This window comes from Rhinolophus hipposideros, assembly GCF_964194185.1.
Source record: "Rhinolophus hipposideros genome assembly, chromosome: X".
NCBI classification, from domain to species: Eukaryota; Metazoa; Chordata; class Mammalia; order Chiroptera; family Rhinolophidae; genus Rhinolophus; species Rhinolophus hipposideros.
Genome location: NC_138046.1, coordinates 117,848,415 through 117,872,082, shown reverse-complemented (window position 1 = coordinate 117,872,082; position 23,668 = coordinate 117,848,415). Strand labels below are relative to the sequence as shown.

At 39.0% G+C, this 23,668-nt stretch overlaps 1 protein-coding gene across 2 annotated transcripts; it reads right to left on the bottom strand.

Moving 5' to 3' along the window:
* Positions 1 to 3,472: 3,472 nt before the first annotated feature.
* Positions 3,473 to 18,551, bottom strand: PIGA (phosphatidylinositol glycan anchor biosynthesis class A). 2 transcript variants are annotated; one of them, XR_013992996.1, is made up of 7 exons: positions 18,217 to 18,326; positions 15,375 to 16,154; positions 10,391 to 10,523; positions 9,386 to 9,518; positions 9,019 to 9,225; positions 8,404 to 8,526; positions 3,477 to 5,702 (listed from the first exon to the last, which is right to left on the bottom strand). XR_013992996.1 is itself a non-coding variant. In XM_081043914.1 (6 exons), the coding sequence occupies exons 2-6, from the start codon at positions 16,090 to 16,092 to the stop codon at positions 5,436 to 5,438; spliced, it is 1,458 nt and encodes a 485-aa protein (XP_080900040.1). In that variant the 5' UTR covers positions 16,093 to 16,154; positions 18,217 to 18,551; the 3' UTR covers positions 3,473 to 5,435. The 2 variants fall into 2 exon arrangements, 1 of the variants encoding a protein (XP_080900040.1); XM_081043914.1 differs by lacking the exon at positions 8,404 to 8,526 and having other exon boundaries at positions 3,473 to 5,702; positions 18,217 to 18,551.
* Between the last annotated feature and the right edge of the window lie 5,117 nt (positions 18,552 to 23,668).

Sequence of the window (23,668 nt, the reverse complement as noted above, 5' to 3'; positions counted from 1 at the left end):
ACCGCAAAATTTCACTGAGTTATAATTGGTATCATATGACATCTATTTTAAACCTTCTAGCTCTCAGGGCTCCTGTTCCGGAGAACTCAGTGTGTAGGTTCTAAGCTAACTGGGATTTGGAGACTGCATGTGCTGCTGACATTCACAGCAAGGTTAAATGAACGAAAGAAACTTCCTTCTAACCAGAAACACCCAATAATCCTAGACCTACATTCCTCAGTGCTATCTAACAAACGGGATTCAAATCCAAACCTTTATTATTCCTGAATCCCAATTTTGGCTATGTTATGTTGGAAGGCAGGATTGGAAAGAGGAAACGTCTCAGATCCCATGGGGACAAAACAAGCTATCTGAAGTTCACACAAATCGGTACAAATACATCCTATGCTCCTGATGGGAAGTCTACCCCCTGGAACATTTCATTTTTTCATCATTCGGAGGTTTATGAGAGACAAAACCCAAATCTCAAATATTACCAGTTAAAAAAGACCATTTACTCGAAGGAAGGCAGTGCTTAATAGAAGGCCCATCTTGGAAGCCTCTCCAAGTAGAAGTGTCAGACTAGAAGCATTCGACCACTTACTGTAATAATTTCATCCATGACAAGGTCCCCAGCAAAGCTCCTGATCGCTCACTTCCCATTTCAAGTGTCAGGAAAGGTGGTGCCTCTTTCTGGAAAATGTGGGCTAGCCTTGATCATGGGGGAGTAATAATGAAATGGATGAAGAAGATACCCTAGGTTCTGGGTGAAGTGCCCGAAGATTCTATTCATCAATTCCTTCCCTAGTTGCTTAGATGTGACCCTAACTGTTCAACAAGCTGGCCAATACAAGTGAGAATAATTTATGTTGAATTTTCCTCACCTTGGAAAATTAAGGGAGGCAAACTAGGTTTCCTCTTTTCGTTCTATGAGATTTTCTAAATTTCTACAATCTGTTAGAAAAGACAAGCCAAATTAAAATTATAAGAGCAGACTAAATAAATCTTCTTTAATAATTGCTTTATGCAAAAATATGGGAGCTTCTCCTAGCACTCAAATTAGAATGAGTACCTACAGAAGAACTGTTTACCTATACTCTGCTAAAAGGCTGATGCGTGAGAATACAGCTTTGAATCACAATACACAGCAGATCATTTCAGTGTCACAGAACCATAAAGATCTCGTGTCATTTCCATTCTCAAGAACAAATATTAACATATAGGGTTGACTTTACCAAGTTGAGATTACCTAGTAGAGTGCCAATGTATGAAAATACATGGACGAACACAAGTATTTTAGCTCTTTTCATGTCTCTTTCTTCAACTGTACTCTAAGAAGGCAATCATTTATTCATGTCAGCCTGGTGATGTACACTGCATCATTATCACATTATTCAATCTTGTTTTGGCTTTGATTTTCATTTAAAACAGGGCTTGGCTGTACTTTGCTTTACAGACCAGAAAAGTTGGCCATGAGCCGCTCAACTTTTTCAAGCTTCAAATGGATGTCTATACTACCTCTGAGAGACCATCTTTACATCTGAGATGCATGTAAAAAGCTACGCAAGGAGTTAATTCACAGTATCTTTTACAAGAGATGAAATCATCTACAGCACCAGGGTCACTCAGCCTCAGAACTATTGACATTTTGAGCCAGATAATTCTCTGTGGTGGGGGGGCTGTCTGAAAGCACTGTAGGATATCTAGCAACATCCCTGACCTCAACACACTCAATGCCAATGCCTCACTCCCATCCTGTTGCAACAACCAGAAATGTCTCCAGACACTGCCACATGTCCGAACGGGCAAAACATCGCCACCCCTTTCACACACACACCCCACATCCAGTTGACCATTGAGCCATAGCCAAACAGAAAGGATAAAGAAAAATCAACTCCCCAAAGTACTGTTGAATAGAAATCAAATTCTGTATAGAATTCAGTTTTCAGAATTTCGTATTTAAAAAATCCAGCCACAGGATGATACAATATGGTAACACCTAGCCAGATTCTTTTGGGAATGCAGAGAAGGATAGAGAAGCCTTTAAAAATACTTCACAAAAGTGACCTGAAGCTGAAGCTAAACAATAATGAATGTCAACTACAAGTTTTTTTTATATATATATATGGTTACAAGAAGCGGAGTACAGCATTAGGAATAGAGACAGTGGAAATGCAATGGCTCTGTGCAATGTCAGAGGGATAGTGGATGGGGAAGGGGGGTTGACACAGTGTGAGGGATATAAATGATAAACGTCTAACTATTACATTGTTTTGTACACCTGAAACTAATTTTAAAAAGGGGGGGGTGAAAAGATAAAGGGGAATAAGAGGTTCAAAATTCCAGATATAAAACAAACAAGTCATGGTGATGTAACGTACAGCATAGGAAATATAGTCACTAATACTGTGACAGCGTGTACAGTGTCAGATGGTTGCTGGACTTATGGTGATCACTTCTTTAGCATAGGGAATATAATCAATAATATGGTAATAACTATCTACATTGCCAGGTGGGTACTGTTAAATAACTACAATGTACACGTGAAACTAATATAATATTGTGTATTAGCTATATTTTATAAAACCCTTAAAATAAAAAATAAATAAATTTTAAAAAGTGAACACAGATCCATGATACCTTGACTTTGCCATAAACAAGTTTCGGTGTAAGAAATCAGAACAGGGCGGACGGGTGGCTCAGCTGGTTGGAGCACAAGCTCTTGGCAATGGGGCTGCCGGTTCAATTCCCACATGGGCCAGCGAGCTGCGCCCTCCACAACTAGAATGAAGTCAGTGAGCTTCCTCTCAGCTCCCGGGTGGCTCAGTTGGCTGGAGGGCCGGCTCTCAACCACAAGATTGCTGGTTTGATTCCCTGGGCTGTGCCCCATGGAACTAACAACGGCGACTGGACCTGGAGCTGAGCTGTGCCTTCCACAACTAAGATTGAAAAGGACAACAACTTGACTTGGAAAAAGTCCCGGAAGCACACACTGTTCCCCAATAAAGTCCTTTTCCCCTTCCCCCCCAAAAAAAAATCTTAAAAAAAAAGCAAAAAAGAAATCGGAACATACCAATGTAGGTGATTCTTTCTGCTGCTTCCAACAAAAGGGGTGGGAGAAGCTCGGTTTCTGTAAAGGAAATCAAAATTCAAATTTCTCTTAAAATAGCTCACGAGATAAAGTGTAATTACATACTTCACATACACAACAGTTAATAGATGTATTCACTTGTCTCATGCAGTAACTCTAGCACAGTACAAAACAAGAATTTGTTTGGATCAGGAAACAAAGGCACAATTGAACTCGCTATTCCATGAGTAAAAGAGAGAAGCACTCTAGAAAGAAAAGATGACAGAGGGATTCATCAATAGAAGGATACTTCCTGTTTTACTAACAGACCAATCAACACATCAAATTGCACTGAAAAAGAAAGCGTGCAAGGGAGGGACGCAGGGGGAGTGCTGTTCATAAAAAAAGACAAACTCAGAAAATTGTCAAAATGTCATTTTGGTCTTTATTTTTGGACATGTAGCATGTTTTCATAGATCAGTTTTACATGTGCTACTTTTTGTAACATCAAAAGAAATACAATATATTTTTCATAAACTCTTCATCACTGCAAGATCACTTTCAAATAACTGTAAGTAGCAGGGTAGAACAATATGCTTCCACATATTGACCAGTGCAACACTGATAGTTACAATTAAGGTATCTGGGAAGTCTAAAATTAAGACTTACTAGAACAAGCAAATTTACTTCCATTTGTTAAAAGAAAAATAATTCGCAAATTACATATTTTACATGCAAGAACTTTAAATCCTATTTCCATCTGAAATAAATGACAATAATCAAGTGACAATTCTGAAAAATTTCCAAGAAATAAAAAGGTAAGAAAAAATAGTAGTATGCTTTTAAAAATTACTGATTAAATAAAACCAAATGTTACAGATCACACTTTATCATGAATATTGGCACTGTTTATTCCATATTTACATAAATCAGTTTCTTTGCATAAAAAATCCCAAAAAGATTTAATGGTTTGGGTCAGTCCATTATTCTTTAACTAAAGAACCCTTAATTTCTAGACTTTAAAAATTGCACACTTGCATCTGTGTTTTAGTAGGAAACACAAATATATTTCTTCTATATCAGTGGCAACCAGTTACCAGGCATGTTAAGATACTTTTTAACAAGTTTTGTAAATATCGTCATTAAAAAAAATCCTGTACAGAATCACAATACTGGCAGAATCTATCTAGTGCACCCACACGTGCCTCATTCTTTTGATTTCATTCCTTTATCACAAAAATTTATTCTAAGGAGTCCCATAATAAGACACACCATGTGGATAATTTGGGGTTCAAAAACCCATGGCTCTGGACAACAAGTACAGTTAACAACACATCCATCCACGAAGAGACTTGTGTTCCTAAAATTTTCAGATTCAATTCGCTAGAAACAAAATATCCTGGGGGTAAAGACTTTTGCACACTGACAATACTTATCAGACATCAGCTAGGCCACAAGTGAAGGGAAGTGACTTCTCTCAAAGGAACAGGGTAGCATCTGACTTTGAGATGGCATACCTGATACATTCTGTTCGGAAAACACAAAGGCATTTACAGAGGACTAAATCATACACTGAAAGAGGTGGAGGGTTTTTCTCTGCAATCTCATCAACAGTGATATCGGTCCCTAGTAATTAAAAAGCAAACGGCATTTTCATCAACACAACTGAAGATGTAGGCTCCACCTAGAAGAATGCATACAACAGACTCAAAGAAGTACCCGGAGCACGCGGGCAATTGTTTCCTGGTATTAAAAGCATGAGCATTTTTGGCATGTTGGATATTTCACCATTTCGTGTCAACTGTGATTGCAGTGAAGTGAGCCATTTGAATGATAAACAGCGAATGTACCCTGGTCCTTCACGGCAGGAAGTATCTAGCTCAGTGTTCTCCACATAGTAGGGGCTTAAAACACGCTGGTAAGTGACGGACCTTTTTACTCACGAAACCTGCTGATTACATATAACACTGAGTATACATGATAAATGTCCAAGAATGTGACTTGTAAACATCGGGTGACTATCTAGTTAATGATAGAACACTTAACATTGGCCAAAACAATGTCCAGAATACATTTGGCCCTTCAGCACCCAAAGCTCCCAAAACATAATGTGAAAACACCTCTGCTAGAGGGATTTCAGTAGTCTGAGAAAGGTCATACCTGAGTGGCTTAAATGTTCTCTTTTAAATTTTAAATAAGTGCAAGGAGTTTCTACACTCAGGAATTGCATAAGTTTTTCTCTTTCCTCAAAATAAAACATTGAATGATATAGAGGTAGCATAACTTACTAAATTAACTTTAAAAAAAAAAGAAAGAGCAAGGTTATTTTCAATAGTCTTAATAGAATGATTACAAATGTTTAAAAACTTCCAATCGAGGCTTCCTTCTACCTGATTTTACATATCTCATTATTGTCACCCCGTTTTTTACTGTAAGGATATTGATGAGTCCAGGCACCCTTTGGCCCTGTGGCATCTATTGCAACGTCAATGACAGAATCTGGAGTCATCCATCTCAAGAAAATGAGGAAGAGAAAGTTGAATACGGCCAACAAAGCAAAAATGCAGCCTGTTACTGGGCCACAGTGAGAGATGAGTCTGTCCAGTCGTCTGTCCATCGGTAACACAGCTTCTCCTGCCACCCGGTCGTACACCTGGCAGGAGAGAGGCCGAGAATGAGCACTCTGACCCACAATAAGCAACGACCAGGAATGTTTTACAGATGTAAACAGAAGTCGCTTAAATCTCGTTGTTCTTATAGGGAACGATGCGGCTTATGAAATTCATTACAAAATGACTGCCTTCTGATTCAACACTCATGCAGTGCTTATCATGGACAAAACACCAGGCTAGACGCCATGCCATACACAGACGAACATGCCACGGGTCCTGTCTCCTAGGGACCACCATCACTTTTAACCAACTATGAGAATTCTAAAGTCCTGAGAAGTTGGAACCGTTCTTCGGGTCGCCTCTGTCAAGGCCATGTTTAATTCAGCAGTGACTCCCTGAAGCAGAACAGGCCTTCTAAGGTTCCTTGACTCGGCGGAGAAGCCCTCACCGCGCTACCTGGCAGACATCAACCACAATCAGAGAGTGACAAGCTAGTGTGATTCTTTCTGGGTACAGAGCAGCTCTTCTTTCCACAGCCACGTGAAGCTGTGTTGCTGAGCACGGAGGCTGAGAATGTACAGAAACATTTCACGGATTCCAAATAAGAGGGAAAAGAAACGGGGGAAATCTTCGTGGCGGGCACAGGTCAAACACTGGCAAAGAAAACAAAGTTTATTGCTGAGAATTGATAGTAGGTGGCTTGCTTCTTACAGCACTGCTAGGCACTAAGCTCAGAAATATGAGGAAAACACAAAGATCTTTAAACATTCTTATTCTGAACACATAAAATGAGCCAACATTAATTTTTTAAATTCATTTGAGCATTACTTGTGCTTCTCACGTATCAGATCTGGAAACCATCTCCTTTTGAACTCAAGAAACTTATGACGTGCAGTGTAAGTCCTAAAAGCCAATGGCCTTTGAAAGATACAGGATATTTTCATCAGGGCTTCACCTTGAGGACATCTGGAATACCTCTGAATCAAAAGTATGTTGACAATTATGCTAAGACAGGCGAATCCCAACTTGTTCAAGTTTCTAAATAGCACAAACTAAGAAGGAGAAGTTGAAAGGAATCGAGGTGTCCTGTGTGGGACAGGTAGAATTAAAAGAGCAACTAAAACTGACCTGCGTGTCCACCTTTATTTCTGTGTCAATCAAATTTTGACCTTAAATGACAAAGGAATTTACTACTATGAAGAGACTGATAGGCATGACAATCCACTACAGACAAGGACTTTTTTCTGAATGTATACTATAAATCACCACAGAATATAAAATAGAAAAAAAATACAGATTTTTACTATTACTTCAAGCAAGACCTTAAACAAAAGTCATGGTTTAAAAAAATCCTAATTAGCTCCTTTAACATATGTTGACAAAAAAAAACAGAGTTCTTTGTTCCAAACTTACTATCTACAATGGCTCAGACTTCTGAGGTTTACATGTCGATCCAGAAGGCGAAGCTACAAGTTACAGAGCAGTGCTTCTCAATACTGTTTCCCCGCAAATAAGACCCAGCTGAACCACCAGCTCTAATGTGTCTTTTGGAGCAAAAATTAATGTAAGACCAGGTCTCATATTATATTATGTTAGATAATACCGGGTCTTATAGTATAGTAAAATAAGACCGGGTCTTACATTAATTTTTGCTCCAAAAGACACATTACAGCTGATGGTCCGGCTAGGTCTTATTTTTGGGGAAACGGGGTAGAGTGGAGTATCACTGAAAAAACCAGTCTGACCAAATAGCCCTGCCAACCATTCCCAAATGCCACCTCCGCTCCTAAAAGTCATATTAGAATCTAGGCAGTGGCTGAAGAGGTCGGGTACACAAAGATGGAATGAACAGATCCTGAAAAGGATACCTGGGTGACTCTGACATGTACTCCTAGCAGGTAATCAATGCTACACTCCAACTTCAAAGGAAACCCAGGAAAAGGTAGTTATTTCATATGGGTGGAGATACTGTAAAACTTCTAGAAGGTGAGTGTCTCAGAGACATTTCAGTCAAAAGTGTTTAACTCAAATATTGTACAGTTCAATGGAAAATGGATATGACAATTTTTGCACTTATATTCAAATATGGGTTCATCTTACGTACAGGAATTTACAATTTAAACCAAGTAAGAAAGCCTTGCAGGAAACAGCTATTCTGTTTACACAGCTCCATCTTCAGGCTAGAAACTAGGTGCTCCACTGACTACAATGATAGCATAAAGCACTAGTCTAAACTATCTTCTCCATGTTCCCAACTGACTGACTGTCTGGTTCTCAATTTCTATATACAGTGGTACCTCAGTTTTCGAACGTAATCCATTCCAGAAGACCATTCGAGTTCTGAAAACTTCGAAAACGGAGATGTGGTTTCCCCATAGAAAGTAATGCAAAATGGATTAATCCATTCCAGACCTTTAAAATCAACCCCTAAGTCTGCAAATTTAGCATAAATTTTACTATCTAATGATACCATAGATTCATAAAACTTACGGCATTCGTAAACTGAAATGTTCATCAATGGAGACGTTCGAAAACCGAGGTACCACTGTACTAAGAAGCAGGGTGTTTCCATCCAGCTTGTTTACATGGTAATAAAAGGCATGAGGCAGACGAAGTAACGAAAGTACTTAAACAAAGGACGGACGAAACTGAGTAGAATAAATGAAGTCCCTAACTCGAAACCAGAAAGCATTTCCCACAACCATATTCTCCCACCTAAGGTTATTAATCTATTTCCTGTACCTGTCCTTTCGGAAATTCTCTATTGCTGCTTTTTATTTGTGATCATATTTCCGACATTTGTCATGTGCATTTTGAATTCTAACTTAGGTTCTCAATCAGCCAAAAGATGCAAAAATCCTTTTCCTGTAGAAAATCACAGCAGTTAGCAAAAGTGACACAAGAGTTTTAGAAAGTAGCCTGAATTAAATACTAACAAGTTACAAAGTTTCTGCAATCAGAGTTTAAGTAAAACCGTTATTTTCTAATAGACCTACACACTTTAGAATTACAAACAGCCTCAAGAAAATGTCCAACAGTAGGTTTTAATATTAATTTTGCCTCTAATGGTTGTGGCTTCTAGAAAATTCTGTAACTTCTTTATGCCCCGTTTAATGAAAGGTCTAGACTGCATCACTACTGTTTTCAGATGTCAAATCCAATGATTTGACTGGAAACTTAAAGTCTAGCATATACCAAAAGTAATCCATTAGTGCTCTTCTTTTCATTTGGAAGAGACTTCATAAGCTTAAGCAATAGAACAGAAATGGTAAACCTGTATAAGGAAAAGCAAACGTATACGTGAATCAGGAATTCAGACACAATCTTCAAATACCCTTTTCTTGGCACATGACATACTTTTTCAGTTCTCTCGGCAACATTCCTCCAGGTGTAGAAAGTCTTTACTATGTTATGGATATTTTCTGGAGCTGGCAATGTTCCTGACTTCAGTTGGGAAATAGCTTTTTCCAGTCCCTCACACAAAGATTTTACAGAAGGCTCACATAAAATAATAAGATTTTCTGGAAGTACTTCAGGAATTCCACCAACCTTGGTACTTACAACCTTAAAAAGAAAAAAAAAAAAGAATACACAATCCAGCATAACTCGTATCACAAGAGAAAATAAGCAAAACCAATGTAAAAATTATTAGGGAATGTGTCTGGTTAGTTTTCAAAATACAACTACAGAAACCCCCACAATATAAGCCCTCAAAGCTTTTTACCTGTAAACCACAACTGGCTGCTTCCACAATTGCCATGCAGAACGCTTCGGTGAGGGACGTATTAAGAAAAATATGTCCTTGAACTAAGACATTTCTAACATCCTTGTGTTCTAAGGCTCCCAAGAGACGCACTCTGATTTTTAAAATGAGAGAAGAGGAAAGTGAAAATTCATGCTAGAAAAGAAATATAATTTATAGGCCAAGTGTGCTATTCATATTATACTTATATTCTTTCTTACTGGTTCTAACGTTTGCCACCTCAAAAGATTAATATTGGAGAACTGACTCTGGGTGGTGAACACACAATGGGATTTATAGATGATGTAATACAGAATTGTACACCTGAAATCTATGTAATTTTACTAATTGTCACCCCAATAAATTAAAAAAAAAAGATTAATATTGCCAAACTTTGATCTAAATGATTATAAAGCTGTTTGGTTAAACTCAGTTAACATATTCCTGACTTTCGTCACACATATCAAATTTCATCTTTTCCAAAATTAGTTTGCATTTAATGAAAATATTAATACACTTTGACAAGTAAATGTTAAAGTGTCATTACTAAACAGGAAACTGTCCCTTTTAAACTGCTTCTTCACAGGCACACACCTCACATGTTATCTAAGTAACTGAGAAAGAGAAATGTTTGAATCTGCATGTGCAGAGCAATTGACATGATTTGGGCCATGCTATTCAAATCACAACTCAGTATGCCTTAAAAATCTGCAAACATTTCCAATCAAAGCAGTTGGTTTTTTGTGCCTTCTAGGGTGCCTCCAATCACTGCCCTGTAAAGTCAAATAATATTGGGCTAATGGAAAAAATTGACTTCTTTAACTAGGGTTTCCCATTTTATATAAATGTTTTTAAATAGGCCTTGCATTACATGTTTACATTAAGTATATGTAGGAGAAGCAGCCCACTTAACATGGGCATGGAGCCCAAACTGAATTTAGGTAACTGATATTTTCTCACCCAAGATAATATGCAATCTATCAATACCTGTCATGTAGCTGGTATCTTTCCCGTACTTCTTCCAAAATGATTCTCTTTGGTCCCTCTCCTCCAATGATGAAATTTAAATCTGGGTATTTCTGACAGAGTTCAGGAATTATACCACTAAGCAAATCGGTCCCTGAAAATAGAAAATAAAGTTGAATGTTGGAGATACTAATATTTAAACTTAAAAAAAATCATCAGAACTGAGAATCCACTCACTTTGAAAAGTATTAGCTATGCCCTCCTTATCTAGAGAAACTAATTCTCTTAAACCTTTCCTGGGAGGGTGGAATCATTCACAAACTGCCAGACGTCCCCCAAGAGTTGCAATTCTTAAAGATACACACACTGACATCCATTGTTACCTTCCACACACCCAATTTGTGGACTACTCTGTTTTCATTTCAACATAATGTTCTTTAAGTTATTCACTTTCGTTTATGTATCACCCACTTCTAAAAATGGTATTTGAGGTAGCTACCTTTTGAGTTCAAATTTTCTACAGGACAGCTAGCTGGAGATCTAGGTCTTGTCCCAGCCTTTTAAAAAGGAAACTCTTCATTTCCTGATACAGAAAATGAAGAGACCTATGTACCTAAAGTCAAGGTCTCTTTCAGTTATAAAGTTCTACCAGTCTATGATTCCACTTCCTGCCACAGGAAAAGGGCTAAGCAACTGGGTATAACTGCTGCCTCCACTACACACAGAATGCAATTTGTACAGAGGATTTTGTAGTAAATGCCACAGTATTCGTAAAATTTAAAAGAGTGGTCCATCCAAACCTGCTATAGCCCACTCTCCCTAAAGGAGAGTAAATGAAAGTGGCAGGATCTCAACTGCCGGACCATCACAGGCCATAGAACAAAAGGATGCATGTTTGTTCCTTTTTTCAATGAAACACTTTTCTATGTAAATACAACCTCAGGTAGCATAAATCAATAAAATAAATCATGCCCTACTAGTCTGGAAGTGGCTATCCAAAGTGACAGCAATATTGACACTACTTGGGAATTTAGCTCATTAACAAATTGTACACATTCAAAATAAAAGTAAAATAACCCAGGTAGTTTCTTAATTTTAAGAAATGTGCACACATACACACACACACACACAATTACACGTCTATCAATCTCCCCCAATATAGGCAGATCAATTATAAAAACAGTAGTGGGAGATATACAGGGGGGTGCCAAAAACATGTATACACATGACTTGTATTCATCTTTTGTTATCAGTATGTATTGAGTATTACAAATTTAATAGTTTTTCCTTTCTTAAAATGTGTATACATTTTTTGGCACCCTCTGTATATACAAGATCATTTTTATTAAATAATTCAAAATAGGATTTACTAGGTGAACTTTGCTAGTATTTTCAAAATGATTGTATTAGCAAACAAATTCGCGTGCGGCATTTCTGAATTATGAAGGCTTCTCTTCAGGTCTTTGTTTCAGGCCTATTACTAAATCCACCTAGTGGATCTCTAGGTAAACCACAAGGTGGCTTAATGACTTAACATTTAGTCTCCTATAATTGTTTCATTTCATTTCTTTCCTTTCTTTCCTCTCTTTCCCTTCTAATACAAAGCTTAATTAAAAACCCATTCTCCAAATGAAAAAAAACAACACATATAAATAATCACAATTGCTGATAATAGCTAACATTTACTGAGTACTTACTGTCAGGCAATATACTTTAAATGCAGTATGTCATTTAATCCTGACAAGTACCTTATAAGAAATGGAACTGATTGATATTGTCAATTATCTGTAATACTATTCTAAAAATAAAGGGTTTTTTCCTCCACAAAAAAATGTCCTAGTGCCTCTAAACAGAGTCTAACACAACAGAATATACAAAAGGACGTCCCATCTCAAATCACACAAAATGGACAAGGAAAATTCCTGATTCAAACTGCTTTTAAAGCTCAGTCTAACAATATTTCAAAGAATCTTCTGAATCTATATCTAGGATAATGGTGGAGGGAATGAGAGGCCTTACCTCAAGAAGACTGAACTCAGTTCTGTCATCTCTGTTACTTACTGTGTAACCTGGGCGAGTTACTTACCCTCTCTGAAACTCAAGTTTGTCTGTTACATGCAGAGAACATCTACCCTACAGTTGTTGGGAGGGTCAAATGAGGTAGTGTACCATGAATAGGCTGTATGAACTGCAGAATATAAATGTAAGTTGCCATTACCAACCACTACCACAAGAAGTGGGGCATGCCTGCACACGCACAGGAGCCCTGGAAAACCCTGATTGAGCAAAACAGGCTCGAGGGAGGAGGGAAGAAGCCAGCCAGGAAACCTGGGTGATAAGAATTTTGATTTATTCTCTTAATACATTCCAGTGGGCCTTTGATATCTGGTCCAAATGAACACCTCCTAAGGAAATTAATTTCTTAACCTTTAACGGACCATTAATGTAACTAATACGACTACTCACTTTTGTGCTACAGATGTGGCGTTCCTTCTCAGAATGTTACTTTTTGCACGGTGCCTGGCATACAGAGAGGGTTCGATAAGTATTTGTTAAATTATTGAATTGAGAACAGGAAAGGCCGTTCCTTTACCCTGTTGCTGGTTAGCTCAGCTGGTGAAAATACTATAATTAATGAAGTACAGGTTTAATCATTGTACAAGTAGTTAATTTTGCTGATCCTCAACCATGCATACATCATACTCTTTCTCAGCTAGCTATCTCACAAAGGTACACTTGATTAAAAAACATTTTAAGCACATTTTCTAACAAATAACATATCAGCAAATATCCCAAGGGATTCAGAATACAGAATGCCAGTCGATTAATATCATGATTTAAGAAAGCAAGCACAGGGAGCATTGGAGATCTTGCTCCCAGCATATGTCATCAGTTTGGCTCAAATAAACTCTTATAAAAACTCTCAAAAAATAAAAATAAAAAAGAATGGAAGCACATCATTGCTTTTACTCCAGAAAACAGTTCAGTAGCAGTTTCCTCACCAACCTCCGCCTAAGTGGACTGCCCGATCATCTACGGCTCTCCATTCCCATGGCCAAAGTGGATTTTAGCTCACAGTATAGTACACTGAGGTACACTTCTGATCCCACCGAGCTCACGCTTACCAAAAATCACCTGCGCTGTCCATAAACCTGTTTGATGCCAGTTGCCCTTGTTACCCAATTGGGTAATTTAATTACATAGCACAGAAACTGACAAAATGAGTTTCTATGAGAATAAGCTGAACGGTCTGAAGAATTCAATAAAGGAAAGTAGTGTCTTAAACCACTGCATAAAATCAAAAACAAATGAAAAGTCCAGCACATTACTTCACACGCCCTTAGGCTCTCACCCCATTTAAAGGAAACCCAAATTGGCAATTGAAAAGGATGATTCTTGAAGGTAATTGTGCAAGAAAGATGATGCAGCTCGAATCAGTGGACCAGTACTCTTAAGCCTGCAGGCCTAAACAATAGGCAATTCAGTCCACATTAATATTTTGAGTTGATTTCAAATACTTAAGGGGAGGTTATTTATTATCTTTTGAATGATTCCCTACTTTAATTATGATTACTAGACAGGTTTTCAAATAGCATCCAGAAGACCATCTTCGTCTAGAATAACCAGACTGTTTCAGGCTTAGTAAATGAAGCTCTACAAATTCTACTGTGGTGTCCATTAAGTGCTGCAGAGGTACTAAAAAAATCCTCCCTGATAAGAGCGAACACTTATCAACTACAAACTGGGCTAAGTAGTTTATAGGAACCATCACTGAACCCTCACAAGATTTCCACTGTTGCCCAAATTACACAAATGAAAAAACTGAGACTCAAGAGATGTTACGTAGCTTATCCTCAATCACACAAATGAGACAGAGCCAAGACTGGACTCTGAGCCATGTTATTCTCTTTCCTTTATGACTTACCTACCAATGTTTTACTGATGCCTTATCTAGGATTAAATGAAATATACAAGATACAAATCAGTAATGTGCAGAACAAGCTAACTGATTTCAAGTGGTATGCATAAAAAACAGGAAAGCTATAAATTAAAATATTCATTATGGTCATCCCTGAAGAATACAGTTATAGTTGATTTTAGTTTCCATCTTTGTGCTTTTTTTCATTTTCAAAATATCTGCAAAGAGGCCGGCCTGGTGGCTCAGGCGGTTGGAGCTCCGTGCTCCCAAAGCCAAAGGCCGCCGGTTCGATTCCCACATAGGCCAGTGGGCTCTCAACCACAAGGTTGCCAGTTCGACTCCTCGACTCCCACAAGGCATGGTGGGCTGTGCCCCCTGCAACTAACAATGGCAACTGGACCTGGAGCTGAGCTGCGCCCTCCACTACTAAGATTGAAAGGACAACAACTTGACTTGGAAAAAGTCCTGGAAGTACACACTGTTCCCCAATAAAGTCCTGTTCCCCTTCCCCAATAAAATCTTTATATTATATAAAAATATAAATATATAAATATATAAAAAATATATATATACATCTGCAAAGAAAAGACATTACTTTCGCAATTAGAAATTGGTGGTGGGCTTGGCCCTATACTTTTTACTACATGGGCAGGGCTGTTTTAACTTTTAAAAAGATCTGATTTGGGGTGCTGGTTAGCTCAGTTGGTTAGAGCGTGGTGCTACTAACACCAAGGTTGCGGTTCAATCCCCGCATGGGCCACTGTGAGCTGTGCCCTCCTTTGAAAAAAAAAAAAACCATAAAATGCTATAAAAAAAAGTTCTGATCTACTAAACGGCATCAGGTTACTGTTTTTAAGTCACTATTAAAACATCAAAGGTTGGTGGGGAGGCACCATTCACCATTGTTTCAAAAATTTTTTTGGAAGTATAAAACAATATTCCATCTTTCTTTGCTATATTTAATACAGTAATCATAAAACCATAAAACAAAATAAACAGCCAAACAATCATTGTATACAAGTATTCAACAGCTTTCTACAAGAAAGAAAAGTCTGTGCAGCGCAATTGTAGCTATCATTTCATTACCTTTTCTGTAAACAAGTCTGCTGACAACAACAATAGTTATTATACTATCATGCCTTCTAAATGGGTCTGGAGTGAAGTCAGTAGGATCTACAGCATTAGGAATGACGGACACTATTTCAGGATTCAGTGCTGCTCTTAGTACAGTGTTTTCCTTACTAGTATAAGAGACACAAATTATGTGGTTTGTGTCACAAAGAGACACAGTTAGAAGCTTGTTTGTAAGCACCGAGCTGACATCAGCAAATCCAAAAAGGGAATGGTCCGTGAAGACTGTCTGGAGCCCCATTGTCTTGGCGTGGAAGAGGGCATCATGGGCCATGGCAGAAAAGGAACTATGTGAATGGATTATCGTGACTCTCTCCCGAACAAATATGTACCTGAGCAATGGCAGACTGTGAAACAGGGTCGTGGCTGTAGACTGGTTGTACATGACTTTCAGAGGCAAGTAATAGACTTTGAGGCCATTCGTGAGGTAACGGATGCCTTTGCGATTTCCGTAAGCATGGGTGACAATTATGACCTTGTGTCCTCTTTCAATCAGGCACTGAGAGAGCTGGTAAATGTGGCTTTCCACGCCTCCCATATTCGGGTAGAAAAAATCCGACACCATGCATATATTATGGGTACGGGTTCTAAATGTGTAAAGACTTCCACGACCAACACGGTAGCGGGTAGCTGAGCGAGGATGGCCATGCCCTCCTCCTCTTCGATAGGCCATGCTGAGATGGTGTAGGCATTAGTCCTTAGAGTAATCCAGTTGAGATATGCATCCTCTAGTACCTGAAAGAGAGAGTAAAAGAGGATCTCAGCTCTGAGGCAAAATACATTCCATATTCCAAATACAGACATCAATACTGTTTTAATGTTAATGTAAATTGGTTAGCTTTTCCCCGAGAAATAAAACAAAGTATATCTGAATTTACTCATTTGACATTTACTTGCTTAGCGTTTACTATGTGCCATATAACAAAACTACAGTTAATAATGTCCTTTTATCTTAATCTTACTTTAAAAAAACTGCTACATATAATTTTGAAAAATACATTTGTTACACCATAGTATATAATAATTTGCCATGCTAACAAACCAGTTCATTCCAATAATTACATGCAGGGCTCTTTACAGAAAAAGTGTGCCAACCCCACTAGAGCTTAGACACTGATTCAGTGAATCTCATGAAGTTTTGTTAGTACTAACTTTGTGGTTTATAGTAAAATATACCTGGAGCTAGAGCTGTCTTTTGGAGAGCAGCTTTTTCAAGTGTCACTGGTAGCACATACTGCAGACAGCCACATTGTTTCCTTATTCAAGGAAGAAGATAATCAAACTGCTTCCTTTATTTTCTTAAGCTTTCAGTTATGTAGGGCTTTCTAAATGAGACTAAACTAGAGATGGGCTGGATCAGCTAGAGCCATCTTTTGGAGAGCAGCTTTTTCAAGTGTCACTGGTAGCACATAATGCAGACAGCCACATTGTTTCCTTATACAAGGAAGAAGATAATCAAAGTGCTTCCTTTATTTTCTTAACCTTTCAGTTATGTAGGCCTTTCTGAATGAGACTAAACTAGAGATGGGCTGGATCTGGGGCCATTTTCTACATCTGAAATGTTCATCTCAGGTGACTCCTACATCCTTACGAATGCAAAATGCCAACTCAATATTCAGTATTGTTACAGATTCTTAGACTTTTAAAGCTAAAGTCTTAGAAACCTACTGGAAACCTTCCTCAGTTTTAAAAATGAGATTTCCATGCCTCCAGAAACAACTATACAATGGGAAGCCATCCTAAAGGTCTGAGTTTCCAATTTCACCTGCAGACTCAGAAAATGCAAATTAACTGCAGGTACAAAGTCTTAACATGTACTCTGTCCAACAAACTCATCTATATTTTAAATATATTCTCAGAAATACTCTATAAATGTTCGTTGACCTGAATTTACTGATTAAGGTTCAATATTATCAAATACTGAGATTCTTCAGGTTTTTACTTTTCAGTGGCTTCACTAACATTTTCTTAACTTTGGTTTGTCACCTAAACGCAAATTCCCAGTTGTAGTCAATTAAAAAGATGAATAATGAAAACAGTAAGTAAAAAACCAAATGAATTCATTTAAAGTTTTTCATCGACCTGCAATGTTCTGTGTGGAGTTTGCCAACTTCCATTAGGTTCTTACAGTCCAACATCTATATGGCGTAAAAGCTCAACAAACAGCATATTCACAGAATCTTAGATTGTAAAGTTAAAGACAGGCTAAGAGATCTAGTGAATACTTCTCATTCTACAAACGAAAAGCCAGACAAGTTGAGCGATTTATCCAAGGTCCCCACCCAGCCACTTAAGTGGCAAATGCGCGATGGCTGCAAAAATCTCGACCAGGGCCAATGAGTCCCTGGACAGTCATTAGCAGCAGAGGTTCCCGAAGAGCCTTAGGGAGATCCGGCGGGAGCTTGGGGTCAAGAGAACAGAGCTTCCACCCAACCGCTGGGCACTGCCCTGACTTCGTTCATTGAGAGAACAGTGGGGAGCGCCAGTGCCAAAGAAGGGACGACCCCGCTACGGTCAGGCGGGGTCTTCACAGGCCCAAAGAGAAGAAAGTGGCCAGAGAGTGGGCAGGGGTCTGAGGCCGGGTGTCCCGGAGCCCCGCCCGTCTTAGGGTCCGCGGAACCCGCCCCAGCGCATCCTCAGCCCTACTAGAGTCCGGAGACCTTCGACACCGACTTCCGAGCCTTAAACCGGGTCGGCTTTGCCCCCTTCGTGGCCGGCCACACTCCCAGCGGGGCAGTCCAGTCCCAACCGGAAGCGGCTGAGAGTGCCAGCGCAGGGAGGGCAGACGCACACTTACCGGCGAGTTCCATGGCCGCCAGTGTCCAGACCTCCCGCGGCAGCAGCCAGAGTCCCACTCGCCTGCCCTGAAACACCAATCCCGGGCGTCCGCGCCCGAGCGCCTCGTCCCGGAAGGAGCCAATAATAAAGAGGCGCTAGGATCACGTGCAGGAACGGTACTCAGTCCCCACCCTTTAACGTGGGATGTGAAAGCAGTACCCAGTGGCACATGTCTCCACAGTGTTCTGGAAGACTTGTTGTCTCTGGATTGACAGCATAATCTTCGCTTTAATCTTTTATATGAATTCCTAATGTCGCGAATCTCTCAAAATTGGCTCTGGTCTCTTGTTACACAACCAGCCCGCCAGGGCCCTTCCGAGGATATAGCCAGAACTCCCAGGGTGCCTCGCAACCTTTAGCGCTGCTGGGAGTTGTAGTCTGGTGGCCTTTGAAGGAGAATCCGAACTTAGCAAACCAACTCCCAAAATGCACCGCATTTCTAAACCTGGATATTTTGAATGATCGGGTGCGTTTGAACCTTTGTTGCCTAGTTACAGCGTCTCTTTTTCTACAGAACAGTGTCTGTTCTCTCCTGATTCCAATTGGAGAGACTTCAGTGGGAAGGCTACAGAAAGGCGGGGTCATGGTGGCGTTTTGTTTCTGATTATCTGTGCCACCATGGAACCGTGCCGGTTCTTGTCACTCTGGTAAGGTTCCCTGATGTAACAAATGAAAATACCAAAAAAAGACAAATCAAATCAATTTTTTTTAATTTTGAATTTCAGATAAATATTATATATATATATATATATATATATATATATATTCCAAATATTGGGGACTTTACTGAAAAATTGTCATTTATCTGAAATTCAAATTTAACTGGGCATTTTGCATTTTATCTGGCAGCCATACACTCTGGAGAAAAAAAATCTGAGGTCTGACCTGAAATATCAACTCCCACTCAAACTGGTTCAACTGGCTATGGTCGTGCTTAGCCAAGACGGTAATGAATCAGTGGGAGAGGTCTGATCCACTCCTCAGAGTCAGTACTTGGAGTTTCCCAGCCCTGCCCTGCATACACTTTCCAGAACAAATGCCTTCCTGAACACCATCACTCAGCATCCCTTTTAAGCCTGTAGAAAACCTGAAGATTTCAGCTCCTTTCTGATGCCCTCCCCAAACCTCCAGAGATAATTAAATCTTCCTTCTTTTGTATTTTGATAGTACTTTGGCCATATGCTGGTATAGCATTTATCAGGTGATATTCAAGTTGTCTGCCTGGCTGCTGTCCCCCTTCCTCCTCCACCTGATCCTTAAACACTTGTATCTTCTTGGAATCTCAATGAACTTCTTCCTGAAAACTGGCAATTGTATTTACTTGTTAAATGTCTGCCTTCTCAGCCAGATAATAAGTTGAGGCAGGGTTTGTTCCTGGTAACACACACTGAATAAGTTTTAGTTGTATTAATGAATTTCTTTATCCAATACCAACACGGTCTCTGACACACATTATATGCTCAATAAAATGTATCAAAAATGTTTCATAGAGTGTACCTGAAAAAAATTACAGTGCAGTGATACAATTCAAAGAGCACTTTGGTTGGAGAATTTGAAGTGTATTCATGGCTTAATCTTAATGAGTAAGGCACAAGTAGGAATAGATACTCTGCTCTGTGTTAATGTTGAAGCATCAGGGAATAAAGGTGACAAAGACTCAGGGATACTTATTCAAGCTAAATAATTTGAAGTTGGCTTCACAGATAACACCGACACTAACAGATGGTATAACGTTGATTTGTTCTTTTCATTTTTGCAAGAGGTTTTAAGACAAAGAGTGTGGATAAACATTCTGAAAGGTATAAATGAGTGGTAAGCCTCATTTATTGAGCCCATGGTTTCTCACTTCCATAGTTCTGATCACAATACACTTTGGAAATTCTACCGTGAATCTTCTAAGATCTTAATGCCAATACTCCTTTAAGAGCTGTGATCCTTTTATCAAATCAGAACAAATTTTTTTTATCTTTATCATCAAATATTTACTGAGTGCTTACTCTATCAAAGGCTTTGTAGGGAATACAAGGACTATTAAACATAGTCCCTATGTTTTAAAAGCTTTTTATCTTTCCTAGCTTTTATAATCTTTTACCAATAGTATAAAGGGATCTACTTTTCTGGAAAGACTTTTTGTGTTTTAAACACTGTAGAATAGGCTGACCTTTATAAATAAATATTCATAAAGGTACACTGTTGCTGAGTCTTTGTGGGGAAGGGGGTTGAGAAAACTGCAGGCTGTTCCAACAAAGTCTGAAAACATTTAACATTCATCTTCCAGTCTCTGAACTAGGCACAGAACATTAAAAGGCAAATAAATCATGATTCTGCACATGGTTCACAATCTCACGTGGTTGCAGAACTCCATTTATAATTAGTCAAACCTTAAACAAGGGTCTCTATTAAAGGCTATTTTCTAAAAGTCAAAAGAGAGTTGTAGCGGCAGAATTAAGCTATAAATCTGGGGATAATTCTTTTTTCTTAATTAAAGTTTGTTGGGGTGACAATTGTTAGTAAAGTTACATAGATTTCAGGTGTACAATTCTGTATTACATCATCTACATATCACATGGTGTGTTCACCACCCAGGGTCAGTTCTCTTTCCATCACCATATATTTGATCCCCTTTACCTTCATCCACTACCCCTCTTCCTGCTTACAATAGTTTAGTGGTTCCCAGAGGGTATAAGGGATAATTCTAATTATAGTACAGTATAGTAGTACCTCGGTTTTTGAACATCTCCATTGACAAACATTTTGGTTTACAAATGCCATAAGGTAAGGGCTTCGGTTTTCGAACATGAAGTCAAACATATCACACGGCTTCCGCTGAGTGCAAGATCCTGAGGCCTAGCTGTCGGCTGTTTTCAAACGTTTCTGAACTTGAATCGTCTTCCAGAACGGATTATGTTCGAAAACTGAGATACCTCTGTATAGTGTTCTGCCTAAATGTATGGAATCAAGGAATGCCTTTAGAGAATTTTCTTGGAAACCACTGAAAGTAGACTAAAATACTTATATGTAGTATATTCTGATTACACTTAATAAAATATGAGGGCAATCAGTACCAGTTGTAGTATAAAATGACCTATAAATGGAGGTGTAAAATAAATGTGGATATCACCTTCCCTTGAAATTCAGCTCATTATAAACGTATATGTAAATTAGTTGCCTTGGATAATGTTGGAGTGGGAAGGCAACACAGTTTTATGGAGAGCCTGCTATTTACATACAAGGCTCAAGGCAAGGAAAATCTGTCATGAGCTTTACCCCCAAGGAACCAAGACAGAGTTCAGGCATATGTAAATATATATGATAAAAGGTAGGAAGCGACAAGTGCCATAAGAGAAATACAAGAGAAATACCAGGAATTCGGAGGGAAAGACTATTTCTTGCTACTAGCGTTTAGCTAGTAGAAATAAAGGATGTTTATGCAACTGATGGGAGTAAAACCATTCCAATTACATGAACAAGGTGCAGAGACAGGTACTGACTGTCCAGTGAACAGCGTTGTATAATTATACAGGGGAAAGGTTCAGAAAGGAGAAGTGTGGCATTTCCCGTAAAAAATGGAAAAAAAACTGGTAGAGGAACTTAAGGAAAATGGACTTGATGTTGAGCCAGACTTCCAGCCAAGATGACATTTTCAATTAATACTTTGAGACGCCTCACTCCTTATTCTGCTTTAAATGAAAAAATAAGAGATATAATATAAATGAGAAAATTAAAATGTTATAGCTGTGGTAAAATAAATACATACATAAATACATACACACATACATACATATATACATACATACATACTTCCATGTATCAGAAACAGAACCAAAATGAAAATGGTAGTCAGACCAAAGCCATGTAGGTCCTGGACTCTCTATGTGGAGGCAGGAAGACATGAACCAGAATTCAGGTCTTGTAGAATAATAGAGGCTAACAGGGCTCCATGTGTGGCTAGAGACAGCAATCAGCCTGTGAAAGATTCACATTGGTGCCCTTCAATGAACCACTTTCCAATATTCGCACCCTTTGTCTAATCCCCTCCCACACTAACTCTGGTCTTGGCCATGTGACCTGCTTGGCCAATGGGACATCAGTAAATGAGATACAGCAGAAACTTACTAAGTGCTTATGCACTGGGGCATGTCCTGTTGGAAATTTTTCACTTGAAAGCCAATGGCTGTGCTGTGAAAAAGCTCTCACAAGATATTGAATGATGAAAAGCCACATGGAGAGAGGCCCTGGAGAAGGGGAGTTCATCTTGGGCATTCCAGCAGCAGATGAGTTCCCATTCCCTGGTCACAAAAATCAATGCAATGCTTCATTATTTATTAAATAATTCTTTATTAGGCACCTACTATATGCAACACATTCTTACACTGCAGGTTATAATTAGACAAAATCTACCTCTTGTTGACCAAATGACCAAATCCATTAGGCTCACAATTTTCACTGAACTATTGCTTCCCTTAGGAGCATTTAAATGGATTATTTGTTCATCTCCTGTATCAAGTATCTCACATCGTATTTTAATCTCATCCAACTGTGACTATTATGCTGTTTCCATCTCTAATGGGCCTCCCACCACACTGCTTTAGTCACAGATTTATGGTCTGCGCTGTCATATCAATATATATTCTGGCCTTGTGGCTCAGATAATCAGGGATATTATGCACCACTGGCATTTATTGTTTGCTTTAAGCTCTTGGGGCTTCTCACATATTTTTATTTTGCAACAAGTTGAGAATTATCAGCCCACATTCCAAAGCTATTAGTATGATAAATATTCCTGTACAATGACCAGTGAATTCTAATAAGGCAATAGGCCAGTTACCCCACCTCCACCCTGAGGACCAGCCCCATTCCAGCTCAGGCCCAGCCTCAGGAATCCAAGTACAAATCTCTTGGAGGTTATTGGGGGTTGGGAAAAAATCAGGGGGAGGGGTGTTAGAAGGGCAAAGCTAGATGGCAAATAGTTTTGTCCTAGTCCAGAATTCACTAGTATTGCGATCTAAATGGCAACTAGGAAGTCAGAGCCACCAATCAAAATATGGTTTGAGTTGGTTTAGGGCAGATCCAGGATACACCAAGAACGTTATTCACAGTCATGTGTCTCTCCTTCAGGATAATCCCTTTCATTCGGAAAGTACCGTTGTATTTTTTCAAATTCCTTTCACTTCCGGTAACTCAAGTGACATGGGCAACTCTAAGGTGCAGAGAGATGAGATTATCATCCACATTTGACAGGTGAGGAAGCTGAGGCCCCATGAGGTAGCTCAGCCTCATAATGCGATTAGGTGGCAGAGCCTGTCCTTACACTCAGGTCTTCTCCTTGTCGGGGATTCAGTTTCTCTTTTTATCAGTCAAGGATAAATGAAGTAACTCCTTTAACTGTGCGTGTCCCTCAGGCTGTCTGC

Excerpts from the sequence above, each read along its gene's own strand:
- PIGA (XM_081043914.1), bottom strand. The coding sequence starts at position 16,092 with ATGGCCTATCGAAGAGGAGGAGGGCATGGCCATCCTCGCTCAGCTACC. Across the intron at positions 9,519-10,390 it reads AGATACCAGCTACATGACAG|AGTGCGTCTCTTGGGAGCCT; the intron begins GTATTGATAGAT and ends TTTAAAAATCAG. Across the intron at positions 9,226-9,385 it reads CAGCCAGTTGTGGTTTACAG|GTTGTAAGTACCAAGGTTGG; the intron begins GTAAAAAGCTTT and ends TTTCTTTTTAAG.